The sequence below is a fragment of the Lepidochelys kempii genome, chromosome 10 (genome assembly GCF_965140285.1).
Source record: "Lepidochelys kempii isolate rLepKem1 chromosome 10, rLepKem1.hap1, whole genome shotgun sequence".
Lineage (NCBI taxonomy): Eukaryota > Metazoa > Chordata > Testudines > Cheloniidae > Lepidochelys > Lepidochelys kempii.
The window spans coordinates 7,302,210-7,316,922 of NC_136389.1; the positions used below are offsets into that span (position 1 = coordinate 7,302,210).

General features: G+C 52.7%; 1 protein-coding gene across 1 annotated transcript in view; it reads right to left on the reverse strand.

Moving 5' to 3' along the window:
* LLGL1 (LLGL scribble cell polarity complex component 1) overlaps positions 1 to 14,713 on the reverse strand; it is a 72,727-nt gene that overhangs the window by 27,809 nt on the left and 30,205 nt on the right. Inside the window, exons 3-4 of the mRNA XM_073361811.2 lie at positions 3,034 to 3,115; positions 2,392 to 2,522 (exon numbers count right to left, since the gene is read on the reverse strand). Coding sequence (XP_073217912.1) covers positions 2,392 to 2,522; positions 3,034 to 3,115 — 213 coding nt within the window. The remainder of the gene's footprint in view (positions 1 to 2,391; positions 2,523 to 3,033; positions 3,116 to 14,713) is intronic.

Sequence of the window (14,713 nt, forward strand, 5' to 3'; positions counted from 1 at the left end):
AACCCGCACAAGAACAAAGCCTTCATTTAAGGAGACAGTTACACAGGAACAGGATCTTGCATCTTCCAGAGCTAGCCAGCATTAAAGGGACACAAAATTTACCCCTTGACTTTTAATACTGTGATCCTCTCAGATGAGTAGCTGTAGGTGCAAAATGCACCATTTGAGCATGCAATTGTTGCAACCGAATACTCGAATGAGTAACTCTTTGCCCTGAGCATCTGCACAAGTTCCACACAAAGGGATTACTTTCAGAGATGCTGAGCATCCACCAATTCTGAAAATTGGACAGAAGGGCATTGGGAGTCCTGGCACCAGGTGTTTTTAAGAAAACACCTTTCCTTGCTGGCATTTAATTTTAGAATTCAAAAAAAAAAAATCAACTTTTTTGAAAATTTTACCCTTCAATTTTTGCTCTTCATTTAGTGCCCAGAAACAAAGGGTCTAATGAATTCTGCTCTGGTTATCGCAGGCTGTGCAGCAGTTTGAGGCTTGCTGAAGTTTGGGAAAATATTTTCCATTATCTTTCCAAAAGATTGCAGAAGCATATCCACCAACAGCAGGCACTGCAAAATTTAACTCCCGACAGCGTCCATTTAAAAAAAGGAATGAGTGCTACCTACCTAGAAGAAAGAAAAGGAGGACTTGTGACACCTTAGAGGCTAACAAATTTATTTGAACATTGGATGCATCTGAATCACTGAATGCATCCAATGAAGTGAGCTGTAGCTTACGAAAGCTTATGGTCAAATAAATTGGTTAGTCTCTAAGGTGCCACAAGCCCTCCTTTTCTTTTTGCGAATACAGACTAACACGGCTGCTACTCTGAAACCTACCTAGAAGAGTTATCATCAACTTTAGCAGAGTTTATTTGGGCTACATTCAGAACTGAAGAGCAAGATCTGCAGTTGGAGGAGTCCTTAAAATGAACTCAAACCATGTTTGGTTTATACTGATGATTGGCCAAAAAGATCCATCCCATCCCATCCCATGAGAATTAGGCTTGTTTGGTCATTCCCCACCCTTGTAAGTAAAAAGAGGCCAAGCAGATTTAAATAATTTTTATAAAGAATAAACTATTGCATCTGGCAACGCTGGAGCCAAATTTCACCCCAGCACAGAGATTTGAGAATAAACTCTGGCAGACCTTTCGCGAGAGCTGCACTGCTATCCTGGCTGCTTGCTCGGGAGGGTTTTTGTTTAAATTTAAAGACAAGAACTTGCAGAGTCCAGCAAGAGCTGAACTCAGACATCAATGCATTGCCCTGTCAGTTACTCATCCATACTTCCTTTCCCCATTTATAAGCAGCAGTGTCTGCAGAGCCAACCCTAATCTCAGCTAACAGGCTCTGTCTATTTTCTCCACCATTGCAACCATTCCCATGGCAACCGATTGATAGGCAAACTATACCGCTGTGTACAAAAGGGAAAGCTTTGCAAGCCACAGAGCCAGGATAGAGATTCCCAGAGGGGAGAAGGAATGAAACTGCATCTTGGGCAAAGTGATTGAACCAGATGGATAAAATTAAACGGGGGGGGGGTGGAGGGGGTGCAGCCTTTTCAATACCCTTTGGCTGTTTCCACCGAGTGGCACGAACAGGGCACGGACTGGAATTTCGATTCAGTTCAAATAGCCCAAGACTTTTTACGCTGAAATCCGGGCTGTCTGGACAGCCTCACAAGGCAGAGCAATTAAAGATTTCACAGCTGGCGTTCCAAGCCCGTAAGGAGTGCTTTAAAGCAGCACTCCGCGACTCTACCACCTGTCCCAAAAGGAGCAAGGCACACAGTCAGTGGTTTCTGCCTCAAGCTACTCCTGGGTAAGGTGGCTCCGTTTGCACTGCAGCTGGCGAGTTACTGGCCCTGCAAACGCAACCTGGGATCTGAGAGGCCCATGCCGAGCTCTGTCTTGTTCGCCCATCACCACCAGCAAGACTCTGGCAGGTCAAATCCGGCCCGTGGTTTCCCCAGTGCATGCGAGCTTCAAACTGGTGCCGGAACTTCCTCGGAGGGTTTTGTTTTTTGGTGGGTTTTTTTGGTTTTTTTGGGGGGGGGGAGGGGCATTTGGATGATGCACAAAGCAGAACAGAACCCAGCTCCCTCAGAACTGAGCCGACTGCAGCACTGCCAGCAGCAAGGGGCGGTCATGGTCATGGTGCCAACAGGACACTGGCAATGCTGGGGGAGGAGCTGCACAAAGCAGCGGGGGCCCCACCCACGGACCGGCACAACCTGAGCCATGGCAGGGCCCGGATGGATTGCCGGGTCAGCGAATCAGGGGAATGCACAATTCAATCCTAGGAGCACTCGGTACCCAGCAGAGCCCAGGACCAGCCCCTGCTACAGTGAAGCCCCAACTCCCCAGATCAGCGTGAAAGAGGCAGTGAGTACTTAGTGCTGTCGAACCCTGGTCGGCCCGGGAGGATGAAGCTGCGGGTCTCCTCCAAGTGCGAATAGCCATCCTTCTGGTCAATCTCCCACAGGTGCAGAGTGTTGTCATCCAGCAAGGACAGCAACCGACCCTGGGAGAGACACCAACACACAAGGAAACAAAGGATGTCACGGGATTACGAGTTAAGCCTCCCCCCCACCCCCACAGCAAGGCCCCCGCTCCGGCAGTGAGCATGCTGGACTTGGCCACACCAGCCCATCCATCTGGACTAGGACACTGGGGTGCAGGTACCTTTATAACCATCCCAATGGCACAGCCTTGCATCCACTTACTGGCTCATTGGCCAGACCCACCCACCCCAAAGCAGTTGCTAAAAAGTCTTCCAAGGCCCTTCCCAGCAGAGCTATTGGAAAGGGGCAGGAGGTCTCAATAGGGGGATCAGCGGGTCAGGAGGAGTCCTTGGGAGTTAGAGACGTTGGCCTGCCGCCTTCCTTGCCAGAGAATGACCAGGTGTCTGGCTAGTTCAGAGGATGGGCTGCTGCACCCTGGTGACAGCAGGACATGGGTTACTCTCCTCCAGAGGCAACTGCACCTGACTGAAGGGAGACGCGAGGTGACGAGAACCAAAAGCAGCAACGTACCTGTCCAGGCAAAAAGTGTATCTGCGTGACGGCAGCAGTCTCCTTGTGCAAGCCAGTGAACTCCACTCCTGGAGCGCCATATCTGGCACGGGCTGAGAGTCAAGGAGGCAACGAGGGGACAGAGACAACCCCGTACCGACCCCCCTGCCCTCCACCCCAAAACTGACTCTGCCAGCACCAGGGTAACTCTGCCTTTTAGCGCACCAGCAAGTAAGACCAAGGTTAAAAACTGGGGACTAAACACTTAAGACCCAGCTATGTCCATTTTGGTGGCATCTTGCTTGCCACCCAGGTATCCATGCACCTATGCTGGTAGCTGGCCAGGAGATTTTAAGAGCCTGGCACTGCCATTCTGTGGGTAGGCATTCCGCCGGATTGGTCAACCTCCCCCAAAGCACTTGAATGAGGCATCAAGGTTTACGAGGTCCTCAGACACCTCCAGAGAGTTTCACACCATCATCTGCCTGCCCGGTCTAGGCACACCTACTCCTGCCCCAGCCCAGTGCAGCTGGACTGCACGACACACACAAGGGGTGGTGCCCACCAGAAGATGGGTCCCAGCAACCCTTTTTGGGGAGCTCAATGGGCAACAGGAGAGGGACTGATTATACCCAGTAGTGGATGTACTGGGATGGGAGGCTAGGAACTAACTGCGCTTTCCACGTCTGGGTTGGGTAGGGCAATACAGAACAGGGTTAGACTTGTGAAAGCAACACATCAGCTCCCACAGCTGCTCCACTCCAGCATCTCCGTCCAGGATGCTCAGAAAGAACTTTAGGGTCTGTCTACACTGCAGTTAGACACCCACAGCTGGCCCATGCCGGCTGACTCAGGCTCGCAGGGCTCCGGGGCTGTTTAACTGTGGTGTGACGTTTGGGGTCAGGCTGGAGCCCAGGCTCTGGGACGCCCACAAGATGGGAGGGTCCCAGAGCTCAGACTGCAGCCGAAGCCCAAACATCTACACAGCTGTTAAACAGCCCTTCCGCCCGATTTGGCTGGCATGGGTCGGCTGCAGGTGTCTAACTACATATCTGGGGGTGGAGGGCCACAGAGTGGCTGCAGTTAGAGCATGTAGGTGGGATGTGAGGCCCCCCGCACCGATGAAGCCAAAAAGGTACTAATTCTGTCAGCAGGATTAGAGTGCAGGAATTCCTGATCCCCTCACACAAAGCCCCCTGGTAAGACCGGCTCAAAGTCCCACACTGCAGCTGACAGCCTGTGGCGTCCATATTGGCTCTGTGGGCACACAGCAGGCCCAGTCTTCTGCAAGGAGTCAGGCTGGCAGGAGGGGTTCTTGGGGCAACCACAGATCAAGGTCCGCAGACAACAGCCGATGCAGTCCAGCAATGTGGCAGTTCCACCCCACTGTCCTGGTCGTGGCTAGGCGGGGCAGGGGCTGCCCACCCCCACCCCATTAGGCAGCATGTTTACCTGTTGCAGACAGGCAGAATAGGGCTGCCCAAGGACAGGGTTCATGCTCCGCACTGGTCTGGGCAGGGTGAGTCTAGACAGCACTGTCATAGCCCAGACACCCCACACTCTGGCACAGCCAGCAGCTGTTCTGGCAGCTTGCCAGGTATCCCAGGGCTGTTCTTCATTTCCATAAGGCAGAGCCGGTTTCCACAGTCCTGATCTTTAGAGAGGCTGCTCATGTCAAGGCCTGCAGCCTTCCCAGGATCCCCCCTCCATAGCGGGGGGACCTCCAGGGTCTGCACTGGAGAGCTCAGCCTTCCATGGACAGCCATCTGCAGAGGTTGGAGTTCACACATGAGTCTGACTGTAAAGGTGCATGACTGTTTGCATCCTTCACCCTCAGCCCCACTGCTTCACAGCAGCCAGTGTAAGCACTCTACCTTTCTCCTCCGGGATTTGCATCTGCTAGAACGGTAGCTCAATTTGTCTCACTGCAGCCAAGGGGAGGAAGCTCCTTTTAACATCCTTGGGGACGACAGGCAGCTGGAACCCAACGAGCACTTCTTAGGGGGCTCACTAGCTCAAAAGCCAGCGTGCTGGGGAACTGTACCTATCCAGGTGGGGAGGGGCTGGGGCAGATGCCTCTGCAGCCCCAGGTTTGTCATCAGTCTGCCTGGAAAGCCCTGCCCAGCTCGGTTTCTGCACCTTGCAAGAGGTTAATAGGGTGGAGGAGATCAGCTCATGGGCCCACAGCGCTGCATTCTCCATCCTCGCAGCATCCAACTTGCTAGTAAAATCCACCCAGCTGGCAACTCGGGAGACCAGAGTCGGCTAGCCCCAGAGCAGGTGCCAGGACCTGGAAGCAATGCCAGATAGGCCATGCTGCCCTGGTATGCTCTAGCGAGGCCAGCTCTCTGGACGAGTGAGTATTTCAGCCTTTAGACCCATTCAGTCCTTACCTGCGCTGCCAAGGAAGTGTCAGCTGCCAGACCGTCACAGACCTGCCCATGCTCTGGGGTGAGTTTGGATAAGTCGACCCCTGCCTCAGGTCGGCTAAGACTGAGCCTCTCAGGGAGGCTGTCCCATTGCTCACAGTGGATCTCCCAGGAGCACTGCAGGCGGCTTAGGTATAGAGAAAGTTGCATTGAGACTGTTCTGCCCCCTCCCTCCCCCCACTTCTAATGAAGGCTCAGTGCACTGAGAGAGCCCCAGGACACCTGGGTTCTACTGGTCTCCATCACATTCTTCTGGAGCCCCCGGTCACAGCTGGCCATGTGCCACAATCCCATAGTACCTCAGCTCCTGGAAAGGAACAGGCTGCCCCCTCGCTACGCAGCAAGAAGCGGGACTGGGAGCCATCACCGGCCTTTGTATTCATGACGAGATTCCAGGCTGCAGGGACAAACGTCCACCCTCCTGGCAGGCAGGGTGGAGCGTAGAGGTTAGCAAAAATTCTGCACTGCAGCCTGGGGCAGGATGGAAGGCCCAGCCCCACACAGCCAAACCTTCCTCCTCGTCTGCAAAAATCGGCTTTCAGCCTCATCACCTGGGGGCTACTGGCAGGGTTATTTCATAGTTAAGCTGGGGCCCTGTTGAACCGCTGCAGGAGGCAGTGGCCTCCAGGCTGTTTTCCTGGACGGATAGTTCATGCAAAAGCACCTCCCGGGCAGTCCAGTCAGTCCTTCGGGGAGACTGCTTTGCCAGGGCGCACCTTCCACTTAGTCCTCTCCTGGGCCATCAGGGATCGGCAGGAGGAAACAGCAGCGTGAGGGCAGCACAGATGAGCCAGCATGGCGGGTGGACAGCGCAGACAATGTGACTGAGATGCCTGACTTATAAGCCCTGCTCCCCCCGTTACTGCTGCTCTTCCTAGCGGGTAGACGTCGCACTGAGCCGCTGTTTTTAAAGTAAATAATTCCTAGATCCCAGAAAGATATCCTCTCTTGGTTTAAAAGTGGCCTCTGATGGAGAATCCATCCTGACTGCTGGCAAATTCATTCTAATGGTTAATAACCCGTAGTTAAAAATTTACATCTTATTTCCAAGCTGAATTTGTCTAGCTTCAACTTCCAGCCACCGGAGCATGTTATACCTTTCTCTGATAGGCTGAGAAGCCTACCGTTAAGTATTTCCCCCATCAAGTCACCCCTTAACCTTCTCTTTGTTAAGCTAACCAGATTGAACTCCTTATGTCACACTGTAAGACATGCTTTCTAACCCCTTCATTATGCCCACAACTCATCTCTGAACAATTTATCAACATCATTCTTGAATTGCAGTCACCAGAACTGGACATAAGATTCCAGCCGCAGTCGAGCCAGTGCCAAATACAGAGGTAAAATAACCTTCTCCTCCTCAAGATTCCCGTTTACGCATCCAAGGATTGCATTAGCCCCTTTTTGCCACAGCGTCGCACTGGGAGCTCATGTTCAGCTCATTATCGATCACAACCCCCAAATCTTTCAGTCTCCGCTTCCCAGAACAGAGCCCGCCTCCCCATTCTGTAAGCACGACCTACATTCTTTGTTCCTAGATGTACACATTCAGCCACATTGTTTGTGCCCATCTTAACAAGCAATCCAGAGGACTCTGTATCAGCCATCTGTCCTCTTCCTTATTTACCATTCCACCAATTCTGGGGTCATCTACAAACTTTATCAGTGATGATTTTATGTCTTCTTCCAGATCACAGATAAATGTTAAATAGCAGGGGGTCAAACGCCAATGCCCGCGGGACCCCACTAGAAACACAACCTCTCAATGCTGATTCCCCATTTAGAGTTAGATTTTTGAGACTTATCAGCCAGCTTTTAACCCATTTAAAATGTAATCTAAAAAAGATATCTATTTATCAAGCTAATGTAACAATTTATTTTCCATAAACTCAAGTTAATTGGAATTAGTTATATTATCCTCCTTTAAATTATTTATTAAATTCCATATCAGCCACTCCATTATCTTGCCCAGGTTTGATGTCAGACTGACACCATAATTAGCTGGATCATACCATTTACCCTTTTTAAATAGTGACACAACTTTAGCTTTCTTTCAGTCTTACCCGTGTTCCAGCACTTACTGAAACTCATCATTAATGGTCCTGCAAGCTCCTCAGCCAGCTCTTTTAAAACTCATGGATGCAAGTTATCTGGACCTGGTGATTTAAAAATGTCTAATTTTCATAGTTACTGTTTAACATCCTCAAGAGATCTAGTGGAAAGGAAAGTGTTATATGATATGACTACATCATCTGTATTTGGGGAAAAAAAGAACAAATATTAAACATCTGCCTTTTCTATATAATTGCCAATTCTACCATTTTCATCTAACAATTGACAATGCTTAGGATTCTTTTTTGTTCCCAATATATTTTAAAAACTCCTCCTTATTGTCCTTATCGCTGCTGGCCATAGAGTTCTACTCGTGTCCTTTTGCCTCCCTTATCAATTTTCTACAATTCCCTGCTTCCGATTTATATTCATTTCTATCAACTTTCCCTTTCTTTCCCTTTAAACCAGGTCAGGTGGTGGTGTCGTTTTTTTAAACCGGTACAGCCTTCTTCCTCAATTGTGAGATTAAGGAAGCTGTTGACTAAGTAGCCAGAAGACAGACTGCTATTCCATTCACTGCAATGAGCCTGTAGAAGTCTGTTTTGGGTATTTAGACTGCGAGCTCTTTGGGACAGGCACTCACTATGTATGTGCAACGCCCAGCACAATGAGGTCCCATTTTCAGTTGGACCAGAGATACAAACAGACCAGTACCTACAGAAGCCATTATAAGGGGTGCTGTGCTAACAGAGCGAACCTACAGTTTGCAGCAGGGACACTCCAGGATTATCATCAAACATTGCAGTCTCTCTAAAGGGCTAAGGGGAACAGTAGCCCACATGGCTCCCAGAGGATCACCAAGACATAAGCAATCGCTCTGTCCTGGGAGAGAACTATTGAGTAACCAAACTGCCTTTTGTTGCCAGCAGAGGCTTAAAGTTTAATCCCAGAAAATTTGCTGCCCTTCCAATCTGAATTAAGAGATCCCATGACGGTCTGTCACTTGTTTCCAGGGACATTTCTTGCAGGCTTTAGCGGAGAGCAGCTTCAATGTCTCTCCCTTGCAATTCTCCTCTCTCCATAGGAGCAAAGCACCCTGTAAGGAGTCCCCTACTTCTCCTGATGCCTCCCTTCTTTTCTTTTTGGTTTACCATGGCCTCCCAGAGCTGTATTCTCTGGAATCCCTCACTAGAAGGTCACCAAGCAACCAACTGCCTGCTTGCCCGTTGCTCAGAGCAACCACCTCTTCTAACTCCAGACTCCACGCTATGCTTATTCAGCAACTCTCCAGCGCTCGTTTCCTGTCCCAGAAAAACAAAAAGAACTTCTGAAAACACAAGGAAAGGGAACGTGAGCAGAAAAAACCAGCGCATCCGAGATGGGGATGCAGCAGCTGGAGGATCTGGGCTCCTTCCTCGCTCAAGGGCCAGGAGTGCCTTCTTTGCTATGAGGGTCCCCCTCTAGAAGTTTGGGCGTGGGTACAGATCAACTCAGGGCCATAGAACCTGGGGTACAGCTGATATGGGAAAGCCACACCCCTTGAAGAGGATCATGGTATTGCAGAGGCTTAGTACAACACAGAATTTCAAGTGTAAATATCCCCAGTGCTTGGAGGAAGATTCGGACAGATCCTCACCAGAGACACTTTCCCCAGACAAGATTCGAACTAGGTCGACTCAGTGAGTCTGATGTGGGTTTATACAGGGATGGAGGGGACTTGAGCCTCCCCCTTTGAAGTTGACCAAAGGGAAGGGACAGGCTGGAGTTACAGGCCGTGTTTGGATTCGTTCCTCGGACCATCTGCACTGTCATGCGATAGTCCTGATTCTGTAAAGCAGCAGCTGCCGTGTCCGCAATGCAGCAGGAGCATGGGGAGGAAAGAGGGTGACATGATGAATTTAACTCACTTTCATAAACTCGTTTCATTGCCCAATTAAAATCCCAAACTGCTGGCGCTCCCGAGATGGGCAATCCGATAGGCTGGGTATGTCTGCAATTAGCTTTGCTCCTTTGGGCACAGATAATGGCATTAGCGCTCATGCTCTCTAGGACCCTGAACTTTCCCATGGGTTCATTCTTCCAGCTCTCCTGCTGCAGAGGCCAAGCTGCAGTCTACCTGCGCAGTCAGCTGCCGGAGCCATGCTACTGCAGACGCAGGAAGGCAGATTAAGAGGGATTAGTGGCACAGGACCAGCCTGGGCTGGCAGGTCTGGGTTCAAATCCTACCACTAGGGTGATAGGATCAGCTATGGTCCTGGGAGACATTAGCCCACGTGATAGCAGGACCCCACAACTCAGCCCCATCAGTGCTACCTCAGCCCATTGCAGGACAGGGCTGAAATACACTGACACAGCCCTGCCTCCTACAAGGCCAGGCTACAGCAAGACACCTGAGATCAGGGGTGGGCAAACTACAGCCCCGGGCCGCATCCGGCCCATCAGACATTTTAATCCGGCCCTCAAGCTCCTGTTGGGGAGTGGAGTCTGGGGCTTGCCTGGCTCCCGGAAGCGGCAGTATGTTCCCGCTCCGGCTCCTACGCGTAGGAGCAGCCAGGGGGTCCGCACGCTGCCCCTGCCCTAAGTGCTGTCCCTGCAGCTCCCATTGGCCGGGAACCACGGCCAATGGGAGCTACGGGATCAGCGCCACGCACAGAGTCGCCTGGCCGCACCTCCACATAGAAGCCGGAGTGGGGACATACCACTGCTTCCAGGAGCTGCTGGAGGTAAGCGCCACCCAGAGCCTGCACCCCTGACCTCCTCCCAGGCCCCAACCCCCTGTCCCGATCCCCCTCCCGCCCTCTGAAGCCCTCGATCCCAGCCCAGAGCACCCTCCTACACCCCAAGCCCCTCATCCCTAGCCAAACCCCAGGGCCCTCACCCCCAACCGGAGCCCTCATCCCCACCCCCACCTTCTGCCCCAGCCCAGAGCCCCCTCCTGCACCCTGAACTCATTTCTGGCCCCACCCCAGAGCCTGCATCCCCAGCCGGATCACCCCCCTGCCGCACCCCAACTTCATGAGCATTCATGGCCCGCCATACAATTTCCATACACAGATGTGGCCTTCACGCCAAAAAGTTTGCCCAGCCCTGCCTTAGATCCTTATTCTCACGTGCACTGAATTCACATCCCTCCTTGGGTAGATGGGAGCAACACAGCACTAACCCTGGACCAGTCACCGCCAGCAGAGGCTCCGAGCCCCAGTGCAGAACAGATTACTTCCCAGGTCCCAGCCACACACTATGGTCCCAGCCAGTTCCATACATGAGTTTAGCCAACCAGAGACGCCAGCACCCTGCTCAGGAATCTGACAAACAGTTTAGGTTTTGCTCCGTTCCTGATCACGGCCACTCAGGGCCGAGCTCAGCTGAAAAGCCCATTGTACCACGCTCCAAGCTCGTGGTGCTGCTAGGCTTATTAGCCTTGAAGTCTGGGCTCTACCCTGCCAGCCAGAATGTTTGGGGACAAGGGACTCCCTAGATTGACTGAACTCGGGTTTGTGTTGGTTATGAAGCCCTAGACGGCTCCAGGCAGATTGCTGGGGCAGCCTAGAGGCCAAGCCTGCCAGCTCATGCAGGCCTAGTAACGGAGATTGCTTCTCAGAGCCGCCAGGACTGCTGCAAGTGTTCAAGACTGCTACAAGACTGAAAAGGAAACCCACCGGCCCCTCCCGACATCAGCCCGATAGGAAGGATGAGAGCGAGCATGCATCACTCCATTTCTCAGTGACCAAGTGCTGGTACCTTCACAAGCCTGGAGAGGGTGAAGGTCAACATTGACAAGAACACCATCCTTCACCCTACAGGCAGGTCCTTCAGGTCAGAGCTGGGACATGTTGAAGCTACGTGTGAGGAAGGGGAAGCCTGTCCTGCACTGGGACAGCAAATGAGCCACTGTACACTTAGCCTGACTGAGTCACAGACCCCCCATGGCACAGACTGGGCATGGAAGCAGAGGGAAAGTGAGAGATTCCCACCAAACTTGCCAACGCAACTCCCCCAGCTCCCAGGAAGACAAGAGCTTGGCTGCCTCCCTGGCACATGCCATCCCCAGCCCTCCCAGTTCAGCACCTCTAATCGGCACTGGATTCCCATTCCCTGACACTGGACTATTTCCAGGAACACACCCCACCCGCTGGGCACTCCATCTGCCAGTGGGCAGAATGGAGGATGGCGCAAACCAGCAGCACAACCGTGGGCTGGCAAAAGGGACTCGAGGCTGAAGGCTCAGACGGCTGGGAGAGTCAGTGGAAATTAAGAGACTGGCCCGTGCAGAGTTAGAGAAACTCCCGTGTATCACTGAACAGGGGTCATTCCCGGCCTGGGGCAGGGCCGGGGCCCTGTGGATGGGACTTGAAAGCAGGGGCCAAAGTCAAGGTCAATGCTGCAGAGTTTGTCCTGCTTTAGGGAAGCTGCACTTTGCCTTCAGCAGAGAACCGGCTTCGCCTAGCAAGCTCCCAGAGGGGCGAGGAGCTTCGTTCTAAGCTCCTCCTTCGTTCTAAGCTGGTGCCGACATGCTGCCTCTGGCAGAGAAGCATCTCGTCACCCTGGGGACACAGGCACTCCACCCACTGGCACTGCTGCAAGGCATGGGCAGCCTGGCACCCATCATGGGGAAGATGTGCTCGTTGACTGTCAGCATGCAGCAGGCCCACAACGCATCCCCAGCATCCCCTTCCCCCACAGCCACCAGCCCCACACAGCGCCTTGTGTTCCACACGTCACATAAAGCCATCAGCTCTTCTGACAGCAACAGGGGCCCAGCTGATCAGTTCTGCTTGGAATCAGATGCCCCTTTGTAAACAAGAGGCATGAAGACTTGATTCAGTGCACTAGAAAGGAGGCTGTCACTGACCTGGGACAGATCCCCAGGACAAATTCACTAGGTCTCTCTACTGACCATTTTCAATGACAAGCGGCTGCTTCTGGCCAGTTCTACACTAGTCCATCTCCAGCAGCCCTGGGCTCCTAGCTCCCACGCAAGGGAAGGAAGCTGCTTTTGCCAACAAGTGTCAGACACTGCTCAGACAGAGCGAGGAGCAGATGGGAGGAGGGAAATCTCATTGCCTTAAGCAATTCCCTCTAGCTCTTCCTTTCAGAGCAACTCTAAAGATGGCTATCCCAGACAGGGGCCGCACAGAGCCAGGCTCAGCACTATGCTATAGCCAGGAGCATTGGACAGCTCAGCACCTTACACCACCCAATGAGGTCACTGAGGCTTCAGCGGTGCATCCCAAGGACAGCTGAATTCGGGCTCTGGCTCTGATGGGAGCGGTCCCTCATCTGAGAATGCCCTGCTGTGCAACCCCAGGAGTTCAGACCATCTCTGCTGCCCAGGGCTGAGGTGGCTGCAGTGAGGTACAGGCTGCTTCATATGCCCCTAATGGTCTACAGCGCTGCATGGAGACCCGGCTTGCATGGATGGGGCAGTTATCAGCGGTGCCCCGAGATGGGTGCACGAGGGTCCTATGCTCAACGCAGCGACTTTGGAGAGAGGACAGTGGGAGCTGGAATCAAGATGCCGAAGAGTATGCCACTACCTTAGATGCTGCTGCAGGAGGTGAATTATTTCAAGTTAGAGGGGGGAAAGGGGCCACATCTCAGTGTCCCACATGGCTAACAACTGGCCTAACAGAGGTACAAGCACTAATGGGTCCCGAAAGCAGCCGCCTCCCCCACCGCCCCAACTCGCCCCCTCTTTTAGCTCAGTTTTGATCAGCCTTGTTTTACTTTGCAAGCAAAGCAGCCCCAGCCTCTCAGTGTAAGTGCATCCTCCACTCCTCCCGTGCCCAAGGCCAACTGGTTCTGCAAAGAAAATACTGACAAACCTGTCAGAGTTACGGAGTGCTTGACCCTCGGAATTTGGTTTCCTGCATCCAATCACCGAGCTTAGAGGCTAGCAAGACTCTAAGGCAGTGGGGCAAGAGAGACGTCCAACAGCGCATCGGGGCACCTTTTCAGCTGGCCTGGGGAGTTCCCAGAGGCCCGGAAGCGTCATCACGGCCTAGGGTCAATCAGAGGAAGGTTAGCGACTCCTTTCCCTTCTCCGTGATTGCACAGGATAGCCTTCCCATGCATGAAGCTCTCAGCAAGGGCTTCTTTCACCATTGCAGGTGGACCCTGTGGAATCAGCTGCTGTCAGGAGTGTTCCTAGAGACCTTCTCCCCAAGCCTCGGAATTTCGATACGCTGCCCGTGACTTGAAGGTTTAATCGACGGGGCGGGACAGAGGAGAGAAGAGACTGGATTCACCTACTATTTAGCGTTAATTCAGCTGCCTATTCCCACCCCACCCCTCCCGTGGCAGGCTGGAGGCTGCTGAGCTCAGGTTTTAGCACCTCCGAAGCGCTTCCTGTGGAGAGAGAGGCGGGATCCCCACAAGGCTCAAAAACAGACACTACAGAACGGCAGGAACGCATGCCCTTGGCTGAGCCGTATGCACTGGTTAGGTTCTTGTAGGCAGAACCCCGGGTCACTGTGATAGCAACCTGTCGAGTCCTGAGGATCAAGAGACTCCAGCCACGTCCCAGCAATTTTACAACTGCAACAGCAGCATGGCTACTGTGCACTAGCTAGGTGGCTGCAATGCCGTAGTGCAGACACACACAATGGCGAGGGAAGGGGCTGGCCCCTTTGCTGTAGTAACTCCACCTCCCCATGCCGAAGACGACAGCGGCTTTAATGAGCCTGGCCGCAGCTGGAAAGCCAGGGTGACTGGTTTTCAATAAGCTGCCTATACCTTGTAATTAACCACTCAGTGAGAGGAAACAGCCCTGCAACTCCCACTGCTTCACTGAAGGGTGAGGGGAAGGAAAGTAGTCCCAAGACCTGGAATAGAGGAAAAGGGGGGCATTCAGATTCCCCCACTCAGTGCAGTTTTGTGCGTGGGTTTCAAAGCTGATTAGCAGCCAGAGAGCAAGGAGGAGCAGCTTTGATTTTTGAAAGAGGGTTGGGCCAGTAAATGTTTAGTGGCCCAGAGCTCAAGCACTTCCCAATTCCCTTAACCTGTCACACCAAGCCCTTCCGACTCATCCAAGCAGCTGTCGTGGACGGAATACAGACGCCTGGAGTCAGGAAGTTCCCTGGCTGGATGCTTAAGCCTGCTGCAAGGCAAAGTGCTCCAGGTAAATTAGTGGTCTGAGCCCAGATTCCTCCTCCCTGCCACCCTCTTCTCGCTCATGAACTGCTGGAGAGCCAGTCACCCCTGGGTATGCGCAGCAAGGG